The sequence below is a fragment of the Pavona decussata genome, unplaced genomic scaffold (assembly GCF_977016875.1).
Source record: "Pavona decussata unplaced genomic scaffold, jaPavDecu1.1 SCAFFOLD_76, whole genome shotgun sequence".
NCBI classification, from domain to species: Eukaryota; Metazoa; Cnidaria; class Anthozoa; order Scleractinia; family Agariciidae; genus Pavona; species Pavona decussata.
Genome location: NW_028145494.1, coordinates 423,259 through 437,860, shown reverse-complemented (window position 1 = coordinate 437,860; position 14,602 = coordinate 423,259). Strand labels below are relative to the sequence as shown.

Here is a 14,602-nt window from a genome sequence, read left to right as displayed (position 1 = left end):
GTTTATGTAGCAATGCTGCCTCTTGCTAGCTGAATTAGTTGTATGTCAACTCAAATTTAAAGACAATAAAATGTTGTTGGTAATGTTCATGAGATTAGTGGTGTCTTCGATAACCCCCCTACCCCTGATAATCGCTGTCTCCCTGGCTGGGACAAGCTGGGACGAGGGGGCGTGTTTCATGAACTGCCAATCTCCTCACGCTTGTTGAGTACGGTGTATCGTGTGACGGTACTTGATCGATCGCCTCGTGTTTGTGAAACTGCTTTAGGCGACACTATGACGAAGAGAAAGCTGATAATTGATTGCGACGCTGGAATTGATGACGCCCAAGCCATACTTCTCGCTCTTTCGCAAGATGTTGAAGTCCTAGCGATCACTTGTGTTGCCGGCAATACACCGATTGATAACGTTTGTGTGAACGTTCTCAAAGTCTTGGAGGTTTGCAACAGGACAGATATCCCGGTCTTCAAGGGGGCGACTGGTCCGTTATTAGGTAAGAAGCGATGAAAACGAACCAACCTCACTAAGGCCTCTCCGCTGACCCCCCGGGAATTAGGATATTTTGAAAATAAACTGGCAAATGCCCCACCGCCGGGACAAAATAGTTGTTCAAAATGCCCCGGGGTGGTGGCTCAAATGTGTCAAAAATGTTTTATTTTCTTTGTTTCTCGTCTGTACTTTCAGTAAAATCTAAGCTAGTTCAGGCCAAATTAAGTCCTAGCTGGGTCTTGTTTCCTGTAGTTAGTGCAAAAATAGGTCATTCTACAGCTCTAGCTTCCTATTTTATGTCCTATCTAGATTTATTCAGTAAGAAACTTACTGTATTTGCCGATTAATTTGTCATTAAGGAAGCGACAATGCTGTTGGGTGTAAAAGGTGAGATGGTCAAATACCCTGGGGTAATTGGGTGGAAGGCTAATTCCCCGATCCCCGGGATAGACAGTGTGGGAAAATTCCCCCTCTATTGCCGGGGGGTAGGGGGGATGGGTATGGCTGGAATTGACTGTTGCGTAACAACAGCAGCAACAACATTTCATTTCCATTTCAAAACATAAACCATAATGAACTACTTTGTACGTCCTATTGTTGCCCTCTTCTTTGTTACTTTCGAATATTGGTTTACAATGTTGATGCGTTGCAAGGGTGTGAAAGTCACAGTGGACCAAGATATGGAAAGATTTTTCTGCACAACCCCATGCATTAATTATACAAGGTATGCATCACTGTCATATTAACCCACTTACACAAAGAACGAGCATGAATAGAGTTTGAGTCGCAAAATGTATACATAATTAATGTATGGGACCGTGCAGAAATCTTGCCGTTATCTCCATCAAAAAAGCAGATCTCATTTCTCTGTTAACTCCCCCACACGTCCCAGGTTGGAAGCGGGGTCAGCGGGAGAGAGACATAGGGGAATCACATTGACTAGTGCATTAGTGAAACATAATAATTGTATATATATATATTGTTGCAATATTGTTCTTTTTCCTTTCTTATCATTGCCATTTTCCTTCTTCTCATTATCACATGAACTAATTGATTAATTTATTTAGTCATGTTGATGACTGACCTGCCTAGACTAGTAATTGCCATTGTTTTCCAGTTTAGTCCAGTTGTTTCATGATTTTATGTATAAGAATAAAGTGTTATTCACTTATTGTCAAGTTGTTTTGTTTTATTGGCATATTTAAGATACAGGGAGTACTTCATTCAATATTGCTGTTGCATGGGGATCACAGCTGCAGCAATTTGATATTTTCCCATTTTTGAACTACTGTATTCTGACTAACAAAGGTTGTTGATTATCAGGTGATTTCAAGGAGTCCGCTTCCCATTTTCATGGCCTTGATGGCCTAGGTGATGTTGAAGAGATTCCACATCCAGACATGTCATTGCTCAAGTCAGAACATGCTGTAAATGCACTGATCAGACTCGTCAATGAATATCCTGGTGAAATAACCTTGGTGCCTATTGGTCCATTGACTAATGTTGCCCTTGCAGGCCGACTTGATCCAGGTATTTGTTCTAAACTGAAAGACATCATCATTATGGGCGGAAACATTGAAGCGAGAGGAAACACATATTTGAGTGCAGAATTCAATTTCCATTTTGATGTAGAGGCAGCCCATGTTGTGTTAAATGAGTTTTCCTCTCCAATCTACTTGGTAACTTGGGAAGTTTGCCTTAACCATGCATTTTCATGGGATTTTTATGATGCATATTGTGCACAGGGAACAAAGAAATCTCATTTTGTAACAAAGATTTCAGAAAAATCTTCAGCATTTTACAAGAAAAATTATGCTGGTATGGGGAGTGGTTACACCACCTGTGACCCACTTGCCATGGCAGTGGCTGTCCAGCCAGACATAGTTATGAAAGAAACAAGCGTCTATGCTACACTGGAAATGCATGGCCATTTGACTCGCGGTCAAATGGTGGTGGATTGGCGAGGACATCTGGGAAAGAAACCAAATGTTAAGATAGTGCAGGAGGTCAACATGGAAGCTGTGAAGGCTTTGATGGTGGAGTCACTGCAGTGAATGAAGGTGTTTTCTAGTGTAACAGAGATCTTTTTAACATGTCCAAATAATTTTTGGTATGTTTTTTTTTTATTGACTGTTGCTTGGAAGGAAAATGAAAACATTAATTTTGTTACTTGAAAGGCAATTTTGTGAGTTTTTTTTTTCTGTTGTTCTCTCAGTTTTTGTGTGTCCTGGGTCAGGGATGTTTCTTTCACCCATGTGGCAGTTTATATAAAATATGTGTTTTATATTCAACCATTCACCATGGTAGATACATTAATCTTTGTAGTGACATTTTTGCTGTGCCGTTGCTGTTGTCATTGCTAAATCTCCTTAATGAAATGGCTTCATAACTCAAAGTAACAGGAGCACAGAGCACTAATTGGAGACGCTCTCCAGGTCAAGGCTGTCATTAAGGTTTTTAAGTAGAAGGCTCAAATAGTAGGCTGCTGTGAAAGTGAGAACTGGTGTCGTGAGCCTCTAGTATGCCCTCTACCGGCATGCTCCCCCACAAACTTTGGAATCTGGAAGCTCTGGCATGCCATTGGTATCCCAGTGTTTCTAAGAAGAGGACCAAAATCAGGTGTGAAATACTCAAATAACTGGACATAATGGGACATTTTGATTCAGTGGTTCCCAGGCTTACGTGCAATGTAGGCTTATTATTACTAGACTACATTGCATGCAAGCCTGGGAACCATTTAATCAAAATGTCCCAGGGGTCTGGCAGACGTCAAAAGAAAACATGCAATTGGTTAAGATGTTTGCTTTTGCAGCTAAAATGTTATGATATTTACTGCATTTGACTCAAAATGGGAAAGAAAAGGTTGCTTTGCAAGTTCTAATGATGGCACTTTTTGTTACTCTTAAAGCCTTTCTGTCAACAGCAGTTGAAACATCATTGAGCCATAAGTGGTTTGGCCTGCTACTGGCTCTTAATGACAGCCCTGCTAAGGATCATAAAGCTGTTAATCATGAGCTCTGGTCTCCAGAAGCACACTGATGTACACAGACAGATTCTGGTTCAACCCAGAGAAAGGATAGTCAAACAGTAGTGAAATATGCAAGTGTATTGTATTCTTCTCAATAACTCTATAGAAACAGAAAACTTTCTATGTGTTATTTTTGGACAGAAATCTAAAAAACGTATTTTTGCCTTTTTGTAATTAAAAAAGTGTATAATTATATAGAGCTTCCACAATTTATCTGTGACGTAATATATCAAAGACGCGAGGAAGAGTGTTTCATCAGATATCCAAACATTGCGAAGCAGGTTGAAAAAACGAGGTGCAGCCGAGTTTTTTTTAAACGACTTCGAGGTGTTTGGATATCTGATGAAACACACGTTTGAGTGTTTAATATGGTTTCTCAAATGATCAATAATTTTTGGAGAAATTCAAGGCTAAAGTTGGCAAAATTTTATGGTAATTAGGATCACATATCCAAACCACGGTCACGGTAGTGATTTTCTTTGTTTTGTCTTGATGAATTATTAATGAGTTTGAGAACTAGTGGGAAAAAAACTATTCAAACAGTGGCAAACAGCTTAGCTGATGTGGAGTCTGAAAGGAGCAGACTGGGACTGGAGCCTCACCTCAGTCTTCTGTCATTCTTGCTGCTCCATCACTTTCATTCAATGCCCCAAACATTGGCCTAGCCTAATTGAGGCTACCGAAAACAAATGGCAACCAGGCTCCCAACAAAACTCAGCCTTAATAGTAGATAAATTTTTTTAGTAATGTTTAAAACACGAGAAGTAGTGTGTTATTGGGATTTAAAACCACGAGGCACAGCCGAGTGGTTTAAGACCCGATGAAACAAGTGCTGTGAGTTTTTTTAACAGCTTCAAGAACATTCCTGGAAAAGTGTGACAAGAGAGTTCAGAACACAATGATGCTGTTGTTAAACACTGCATACTAATAAGGAAGAGGTTTTATCGGGTTTTAAAACCACTGCACATGTTTTATCGACCATTTGATAGGTCAATGGGCTTATGAATTATTAAGGACGGTGCCTACTAATATCAAAGTATTTTTGTTTGGCTTATGACTATGCGGGAAAAACAGATCTTAGCAAGACCTCTTGGAATCCAAAAAAGAAAATTGGGGATAACCACGCATTTTTCAGAGATAATTAAGCAATAATATCTGTAAAAAGCGCCAAAATATAAAGCAATGTATGGGATTTTTTTTCCTAAATTGAAGTTTAATTATCTCTGAAAAATGCATGGTTACCCCTAATTTTCCTTTGAGATACCGAAAGCACTTGCTAAGTTCTGCTTTCTCCGTATAGGTTTAAACCGCGCAAAATTATCCCTGTATTAGTATAGGAAACCCGAGTATCTCGAGATGCGCAGAACGTATGCGCAGTAACAATAGTAGGCATTGTCCTTAATAAGTTTATGAAGAGATGTGTAAGCTTTAATTTGGAAAAAAAATGCTGTACATCATTGTTTCAAAACTGTTTAGAATGATTGCTGCGTGATTATCTCTGCACAATGCATGGCTTTCCCAAATTTTCTTCTTGGATTCCCAATAGCCCTTGGCCTTGTCAAGATCTGCTTTGCACAGAGCCATAAACTGCAAAAACACTTCTGTATTAGGAAGCAAATTGCTAAAATTATGAGACAAAATATGACAAGCACTTCTTACTAGTCAGTCAACTGTTTGAATCGGGGTCACATCAACAAAACGACATTCAGGAACTTCAGGGGTGTTTTTCAAAAAATTTTGACCACCCGCCACCCCTCCCCCCCAACCTCCATGTTTGTATGAGGGTCCTCCTGGGTCAGTACCGCTGTTACAATAATTCCTCAATCGGCGGTACTTCCGTAGATTTGCATCTATATTTTTATAAATGTTCAGCTAAAAACGTATTTACGACCACATAAGTCAAACACTCACTGTTGGTTTCTCCAACGAAACCAAATACCCAACAGGTTAGAACTTGGAACCCTCCCCTCCCCACTCGGATTTAATGATAGTTTCGTATCAGCGGAATCAGCAAAACTGTCAGCGGAAAAAGTGTGTTCTGATTGGCCAGCTATTTTTGGAGTCGTCACAGGTATAAAATAACCATCCGACAGCAAGATAAAAATGGCTTACTCGGACGGATTTCAATGCAGAAGAACAGGAAGCATTTTACACAGCTCCTACAACATTATTGACCTCGAGAAAACTTTGAAAAATGCAGAATTTAAAACTTGTAGTCGTAGGAGATGGCGGTGTCGGGAAATCAAGTTTTCTCATTTGCGGAACAACCAGCCATTTTCCATCGGACTACGTCCCAACAGTTTTCGACAATTACGTAGCAAATATGATGGTCAATGGGAAACCCTTCTCGGTAGGTCTGTGGGATACAGCGGGCCAAGAAGACTACGACCGTCTCAGACCCCTTTCGTACCCCGCAACAGATGTATTTGTGTTGTGTTTTGATGTATCAAATAGAAGTTCTTTTCAAAATGTGACGGCAAAATGGATTCCTGAAGTTCGTCATTTTGTTCCGGAGACACCAATACTTCTCTTGGGAACCAAAACAGATCTTCGACGTAGCAAGTAAGTTACATAAGGAAAAAAGATAGCTTCAAAAAGCGTTACTGTCTCGTTATTAAAGCTGCACGTGGATCGATGGTAGGTTTGTTGATATTTTAAAAGCGCAAAATCCCTTCCTCTCACCGGCCCTCACCTCCAGGGAATTATAGTGCACCCAACCTTAGGGAGGATTTTATTAGCCTGTGTTGCACGTTTAATCAAGGAAGGCCAAGGGGGAGGTGGAGGCAGACAGCCCCCCCCCCCCCCCCAACCCCTATTTTCCTCACACTTTTCTTGTTTCCCCTTTCCCCCTTCCCAGATTTATATGCTAGTGGGGGTTGAATAACATGGGTCATACCCTCCCTGAAATTAAAAAAAAAAAACACCTGATCGCAGGTTAGGGGTTGAACAACTACTAAAGTCTTATCTTAAAGGGATGTGTGTGGAGGGAAGGCCTGGAGGGGGGGGAGGGGGGAGGGGGGAAGGGTATTGCAAGCCCAGTCCTGTAAAAAAGTCAACCCATTGAATATAACTTTGTGATCTTGCAAAACATGTTTCCTTTCAAGTCCTCTGGTTTTCCTACAAAACAAAACAGGACCATCTTCTGACCATAAAGGCAACTTTTTATGGTTATATGATTCAATTTAGCACTTTCCCCCATCTCAAAAGTTCAGTTTTAAAGAAATTGCCAGTGTAAGATGCTAAGTTTGAAGCCTGGACAAAAATGAATATTAGCTATGAAATTGCATAATTGTCACCATTCTTAGTTTCTGTTCACTGGTGTTTTTACAGATCAATTATATTGCAAATGCTTGTAATAAATTTGTCAAAAAGAAAAAAAGGGCTCTTTTCCTTCTGAATGGTACCCTGTCTTCAATAAGCACCCTTCTTTGAGCTCCCAACATAAAATGTGCTCTCCAGTCTTGTGGTACATGGAATGGCTTCTGTTTATATCTGCTTTGGCACAATTTGATTTCCTTTCTTTTTGAAACTACAGCAATGCGTCTGATGGCAGGTGGATCGTGGCAAAGTCAGAAGGCCAGTCTCTGGCTTCTTCTCTTGGTGTCACATATGCAGAATGCAGTTCCCTCTTGGGTGAAGGAGTACAACAAGCCATTAACACTGCTGTCGAATTGGCTGTTGCAAACATGAAAGTAAAGTCTTCAAAAAAGGGTTTTTTTAGAGGCAAGGGCAAAGGATCCAACTCAGCCAAACAAAATGAACCACTTCCTCCCACACTACCCCCTGCAGGTAGGTAAAACTAAATGAATAAGTGGATAAATAAGTAAAAAATGAACATTACACTTTGTAATTTATGTTGAAATTGGCGATTGTTTTGTCAGTATTACTTCATTTGGCTCTTGATTACCCATTAATAAATAGATTTTGTTTGACGAAGTTCTTACCAAACTGGATGTTGGTTTAATTTTAAGTTAACTGTTTCATTTTACACAAGATAATCACATCATCAGTCTCAAGTCCAGCTAAATAATCAACCATTTTTGTCCAAAACTGTGTTTTGTCACATAAACACTTTAATGGCTTCATAAAAATGTACATGCAAACTTTGGACAAAGTGAGCCCCCATAAGGCTTTTTGGATGTTAATGCTGAAATCGTGTGACTAGTTATTATGTCACACAAATACTGTTATTGATTGGTTGCTTTTTTCCTCTCACACAAGGTTTGTTGCCATAAATGTCTAAACAATCAAACATTTGCAAAATGCTGCATGATGAAAATGTTTGATCTACACTGTGGGTCAAACATGGAATATACCATTTAAATGCAAAGCTGAGAGAGATGGCTTAACAGTGAAACTTGTACTTCCAACACAATAATGAACGAACAGCTTGTAAAGTGTTTTTTATACCCAACTGCAAGGGCAGTTACTATCTTCCAGAGATCTTTTAAAACATTATTCAAGATTAATGGCAATGTATGATCATAATTTCACCTTCTTCAGGTTTTGCACCCCAAGTGGAAGTCCTGAGTTCTTCATTTGCAAGTGACTGGCAGAGTATGATGTCTGACGCAGGCAGCACAGACGTCAGATTTATTTTCTCTGATGGCCAATTCATGGAAGCCCACCAAACTATCCTTACCGCTGCATCATCCATTTTCAAAAACATTTTCTTGGGTAGAGTGACTCCCTCCCATAAATCCTACGTGCATGGTGACATCTTCGAAGATATTTCTTGGGTTTGTGACAAAGAAAGCAGTTGCTCAAATCTGATCCACATCAAAGAGCAATGCAAAAACAAGGGCAAAACAGTAATAAAGTTACATGAGAGCATTTCAAAAGGTGTCTTCGTGGAGGTTTTGACTTTCCTTTACACTGGTTCACCAGATATTTCTGACGATGAAGACATAAACTTTGTTCAAGAAATCCAGTCTGTTGCTTTGAAATTTAAGCTGGCTTGGTTGGGGGAATACTGTAATAATATTATCAAAGGGGAGTCTTTCTTGAATCCGAGCATTGGAACGTGGCTGAATGATAACACAGGACGTGCAGCCAAGAAATGGTTTCTCAACAAGGCATTACAAGCCGATGTCAAGTTCCGTGTTGAGGGCAGCATTGTTTATGGCCACAGGGTGATATTGAAAGCAAGATCTGCAGTCATGGCAGCTATGTTGGGTGGCGCATTCAGAGAGAGTGACTTGGACACTGAGGTAAGAGTGTTCATAGAAATTGTTCGTAGAGTTGACTTAAGTCTCTGTGCTTTCATCTGCCACTGCTGCCCCGAGTGCCAAGTAATAGCTAAGCTGGTTAGCATCCTTAGATATCGTGTAAAATTCATCTCTCACCAAAGTGCTAGGTATTGTTATTGTAGATGATTTAGTTAAATTCTATATGGTGAGATGCTGTAAATGCAAATGGGTTATTCCAGAAAAAATCCACACCTCCCCGACGGATGGGATTCTGGAAATTCTCACCGGAGGGGGGGTCAAAGACTCTGGAAATCCAGGCGGGAGGGGGGGGTTGAACTTAAGAAAGTCTTCTGCAGGAGTCATTTCAACCGATAGTTCACGCGATTCGAACGTTTAGTTCGGTGACACTTCAGCGCTCTCAGACCCTGAAAATAATAGAAATATTTTGTTCACATATTTCTCACCTAAAATAAATGATAATCTAAGTTCCTTCGCAGGTCCTTTTATAGCAGAAAACGCGAACAACAAGATAGTGAAGAACGAGCCATCGCAACATTGTTGCGAGGAAGAGTTTGAAATGCTTGACACATTTCTACTCGTACCAGACCCAGCGCGCCACCATTGTGTAATTTCACGTTCGCCATTGCATTCTTAGCGTGGATTCCACTGAGTCAGGCAGAAGAATTTTTTACTTGTGCAAGCAAAGATGAAAAGCTATTAGCTGAAGAAGATAATTCCAAAGAATTTTGGTCCAAACATTCCCTCTTTGTCGAAAATACTCGAGAGGAACTTGTAGCCATCTGTACCTCGAAAAAACTTTTGGAAACGTAAGTTATTGCGAAAGCAACAGAAGGAGAAAGTTCTTGGACGGGTTCCTGCAACATATACAGTGGTAACCTCTCTGAAGTCCCATTGTCTGTAGCACAGTTGAACAAGCAGCCAGTGCGTTTTCTGCGTGCAGTTTTAAGATTCCATGGGTGTTGTCCATTGGGCACAAAGGATGAACTCGTTCGCATTTTTGCATTGTTGCTCCTTTCTTCTTTTAGTTCCACGCGATAGAGTTTTTAATATTAGCCGAAGCTTTAGAAATTAAAAAAGAACATCTTCTAGACGTGTTGTGCGTATTTTCTATTAAAAATAAATTTAACTTAAGCCTAATATTTTTTTCCGGAAATCCAGGCGGAAGGGGGGGTCTTTTGTTTTGGAAATCCAGACAGGAGGAGGGGTCTTGTGCTTCAGGAAATCCAGGTGAGAGGGGGGGTTAAAAACGACCCCATCCGTTGGGGGTGTGTGGATTTTTTCTGGAATAACCCAATATTTGAAAATGGAATGTTATGTTGCCCTTGATTTCTATTTCTGACAGGTAATGCTATGTCTCCCTTTTAGGGGCTGAAATTTGTGGTTTGGTTCTGGAACTAAGGAAGTTTAATTCAATTCAATCACTGTTAGAGTCATTGTTATGACTTTTAGCTCTCAGGTGAATGTCTAGAAAACATACAGCGTGAAACACAACCACTTGAAGATTATCTTGAAAATTAATGGTAGTTTACCCGTTGGCCATGGAGTTGAAATTGAACTTGAACTGCACATTTTTCCCAAAACAAGATTCTGGTGTTTTAGGGGTTACTTGCTCCAAAATTTCAAACAGTTATCTTTGTTGCCAATTATAGTTGAGTCCCCCTGAGATTTCTGTCAGTTTTGTAGAAAATCAAGTGATCATTATTGCAAGTTATTTTTCTCCTTGCTGGTTCTAATAACAATAATATTGTAATCTTTTTAATATGAATATCCCTTGTGATTTTAGTGTGTAACAAATGACTTTTCTATTCAGGAAATATATGGGAGTCAGCAGGAATAACATGGGTTTATTTCTGAGTTGCATGTGTAGGGACTGTTGCTGCTTTGATTTATGATTGTTTAATTTAAGCTGTGGAATGAATTGGTGATTTTCTTACAGATTGACATCCATGATGCTTCCCTTGAGAGTTTCTTGGCCTTGTTGGAGTACCTTTACACTGATCATGCTCCTATCGAAGAAGGAGATTCTGTAGAAATAATGGTTTTAGCTGACAGATTCTGCTTGCCAAGACTTGTCACTTTGTGTGAGCTCTACATCACTAAAAAGGTGGATAAGGCTATCCAGAAGAGAGTGGCAGATAGCACTAGTGATGTCATTAATCTTCTTCTTACATCTCAGGTAAGAGTTTTGTACTAGGTAGTGTATGCATGCTAAATAAAGTAAACACCACTGGCAAATTTTAGCGCATGGGTTAGTTCCTCCCCCACCCCCTTTTTTTCCTTTTTTCAGAAAAAAATGGTGCCTGGGAGGCATTGTTTTTCTAGTAAATATTTTCCTTCCAGTCTTGCCTCTTCCCTTTTTTGGTCAAGCTCCTGAATGACCCACATGCAAATTTTTAAATCTGCCATTGAAGGCAGTACAAAGACCTATAGTGAGTTTAGTGGGTCATTTTGTGGAACATGGAAACATTTTCTAATTGAATAAAATTTCAGTTGAGTGCAATCAAACTTAATTAACTAGTTAATTACTTAACTATTTAAAACTAAAGGCACAATTTTCTTACACTGTATTTTGCAGGCTCATAATGCTCAGCAGTTGTCAAGCTGGTGTCTCCATTTCATTGCAACAAACTACTCTGTGTTTGAGTCAACTCAAGAGTTTAATCATGTGCAAGGAGAAAACAGAGAATATGTCAATGAGCATAGGTGGCCCCCTTTATCGTATTTGAAAGCACTGGAAGAGTTTGAAAAGAAAGCCCAATCATCTAACCTCAATTCCAAGTGCACAGTAATGTGATATACATGGGGAAAATATTGCAATGTGATGTGAAAAGGATTAACTTAGAACAAGAAATACTTGTGACACCAATTCATATTTTTTGCAACTAGGGCAAAACGTGGAAAAGTAGTACGGACCTTTTTATAGAGCAAAATTGATTAAGCAGATCTCCAAATTCTTAAATTGAATTTGTTGCAAAATAAATTTACCTTTGATGGTCACAAAATGAAGTGGTCTTAAGGCTTTCCTTCAACAACATCTTTGCACTTTTTTGTACACAAAATGATACAGGACAGTGGTTGTTTTATTAATTTTATATCACTGTGTTATGTCCATGTTGGAATGAATTTGATAAATGTAAGTTAAATATAGATACAATCTTTTTGAAGATGAGTGATGTACAGTCTTGAGTAACCAAATAATACAATTCACTTGTCTGTAGTAGAAGGTATCAGAAAATATTATGTATAGTAGTAACTGTACACGTTTTGCTTATGTCAATGGAAATGCTTGCACGGTTCCACATTGGCAAGTTTTGTTTGAAATTTTTTTGGACAATTTTGCCCTTTTGTTTAAAACTTTAAGAAAAGTGTTGTATAGCGTTGAGGAGGAAAGAAAGGAAAAGTGTTGCATAGTATTGAGGAGAACTTGCTCTCTGCATGTTCACATGAACAAGTTAAGCAACTTGCCAAGTTTTCCCAGACAAGTCTTGAAACGGTTTGGTTATCGTTACTTTCAGTGGCGGCATGTTCTACAATAAAACAAAATTTGTCTAAATGCACACACGCGAGTTTTGTTGTTTTTTTTTAACAACTTTTTTGATTTTTTCCTTCCCTTAGTCTCGCAATAAAATTCTTTATTTGTAGTAAATTTGTCATGTAAACAGTTGTTTGTTTTATGGGGAGTAGCACCGCTACAAGCAACGAAAGCCAACAGTTTTACCAGTTTTTGAACAAGGAGATGGTAAAGGAAAACCTTGGCAACTTTTGTCTTGTACACGAGAATATGAAACTTGCAAACTGCGCAGAGAAAACTTGTTTGTGTGTGCAACCTAACTTCGGCTTGTAAAGAAACAGAAAATTTCGTCTTGTTATGACAGTACAATTACTTATAAATTTTTGTTTATAAGTATTTTATGTATGCATAACAAGGGAATATTTTCATAGCAACCTATCAGGGGCACCCAACGACAGTTTTCTCTCAAGGCTGATTTTCACTAGCGACGGAGTCGAAGTCGGAGTCGTAAGGGCGCTTATGACCTAGTGAAAATCAAAAATCGAAGTCGTAAGCGGAGTCATAAGCGCGACGGAATCGGAGTCAGAAGAATCAGAACGTTTCTATTTTCTTCCGACTCTGCTTACGACTCCGTCGCTTACGTTCCGGAATCGGAACGCTGTTAAATTCACTAGATCATAAGCTCTACGCTTCCGACTCCGACTCCGTCGCTAGTGAAAACCAGCCTTCGGATCCTTTGAGACACTATTTTAGGCTATCTGGAGTGCATTTAAAGCTCTGTAGGTTCATTTTAGGCTGCGCTATAATATTTTTATCGGTTCGGTCATTCTAGGGGAACTTCGGTCTTTTCGAAATAACTAGGGCATTTTTGTCCATTTCCCGAAAACCTTAGGCCTTATTTCCTTTCCAAAAATCTTAGCTGACCTTTTTTCGGAACCCAAAACGACATTTTTATCAATCCGAAAACACTAGGCCTTAAATTTTCCATATCACGAAAGTTCGAGGTGAAAATTCCCCTCAGAAAATTGCGATCAGATAATTTACCGAAACGATCCGTTGGGTGCCCCTGGCCTATGGCGCTACTGCCTACTGCAGCTACTGTATATTATATGGTTGTTTACCATTTACTGAATTTTGCATAATAATTTTTGCAACTTGAATGTAGTAAATTTTACGTTGTCAAAGTGCTTGGCCTTCTAATGTTAGGTCCTCTACATTTCCCAAAATTTTGGTTGGAAATTAAATGGAACAGTCCAGTCCCAAGTGGAAAAAGGACCATCTCTGAATCGTAGGCGCGAGGACCACTTTGAATGCTTTGTCCAAAATTTATCGTTCCTTTTGAAGAAGTTCTTGCCCAATTTTTTTAAGTAAGCTAAAAGGAAGACAACCTACTATTTTAAGAAATAACAAGCCAGTTAACCCTGGAGGTTTTTGAATGGAACCATACTGATTATATGGGACAGTTGGGCCAGTCTGACAAAAGCAACTTTTCCACGAAACAGTTTTAAAAACACACTACAAAATCGATTTTTTGCTTCGCCTCTGCGCAACCAAATTTGACTCAAACGAAAGCTGGGTAATTTTTGAATACGCTTACCTGTCAGAATCCCGACAAGAAACAATTTGGAGGCAGTATTTCAGGTATTTTAGCTCCCTTTTTGCTGTTTTGCTCCGTGCTTTTTCCCGTCACAGCCAGGCCAAGTTAGCACTTCCAGGTTATGCGGGGCAGGCGCGTCAAATTTTCGCGCCATATAGAGCGAAATCTTGCCTCTCCCTCCCTCGCAAAGTTGTTTTGCGCGACAGCTATGAGTGACCCAGGGGGAGATAGTCGAGTCAGGGCAACACGGGTAAGTCTCCGAGAATGCCTGTCACTGCACAGAGCAAATCTTTGCAAGCAAATGGCAGTCCTTATTTTTTTGCCAGTATCCTACGGAAATGCATCCTCGGAGACCCAAGGAGCAGCTAGTTGGGAGGAAGGGATTTTCGTGGGCGAAAGTTTATGACAAGTACGGGATAGCCCTTTCGCCCACGAAAATCCCTTCCTCCCGACTACCTGCCCCTGGGTCTCTGTAGATGACGGAAGCTGAAATGGGGTCCGAGATCAGATCTTGGAGCAGAAGAAGAGATAAGCTTTACAGTTACTGAAGCATTTTTTTAGGAAACTATAAAAATGCAACCCTTACGAACTTGTTGTTGCCATGGGAGAAGATTTTGTTGGGAAATCAAGTGTTCTCATTTGCGCAAAGTTAAAGCCAGTGGTTTTCCGGGCGACTGTCATGCAAACATTATTGTGTGGTGACAAGTGTATCAGAGTCAATTTCTGCAGCCAGAAGGGTCATGGTGTCTGGGTTTGCTACCATTAGT

General features: G+C 39.8%; 2 protein-coding genes and 1 long non-coding RNA gene across 3 annotated transcripts; 2 read left to right on the top strand and 1 right to left on the bottom strand.

Annotated features, from left to right (window-relative positions):
- Positions 1 to 200: 200 nt before the first annotated feature.
- On the top strand, positions 201 to 3,727 carry LOC146476466 (inosine-uridine preferring nucleoside hydrolase-like). The gene is made up of 2 exons (XM_085114337.1): positions 201 to 493; positions 1,813 to 3,727. The coding sequence occupies exons 1-2, from the start codon at positions 277 to 279 to the stop codon at positions 2,541 to 2,543; spliced, it is 948 nt and encodes a 315-aa protein (XP_084970463.1). The 5' UTR covers positions 201 to 276; the 3' UTR covers positions 2,544 to 3,727.
- Positions 3,728 to 5,340: 1,613 nt separating this feature from the next.
- LOC146476465 (rho-related protein racA-like) lies at positions 5,341 to 12,183 on the top strand. Its single transcript, XM_085114336.1, has 5 exons — positions 5,341 to 6,079; positions 7,053 to 7,306; positions 8,021 to 8,727; positions 10,664 to 10,903; positions 11,303 to 12,183. Exons 1-5 carry the CDS (start codon positions 5,712 to 5,714, stop codon positions 11,519 to 11,521), a joined length of 1,788 nt encoding a protein of 595 aa, XP_084970462.1. The 5' UTR covers positions 5,341 to 5,711; the 3' UTR covers positions 11,522 to 12,183.
- On the bottom strand, positions 8,146 to 14,179 carry LOC146476464 (uncharacterized). Its single transcript, XR_014865573.1, has 4 exons — positions 13,836 to 14,179; positions 11,289 to 11,375; positions 10,662 to 10,751; positions 8,146 to 8,286 (listed from the first exon to the last, which is right to left on the bottom strand). It is a non-coding gene; the product is annotated as an uncharacterized LOC146476464 (long non-coding RNA).
- Positions 14,180 to 14,602: the final 423 nt, after the last annotated feature.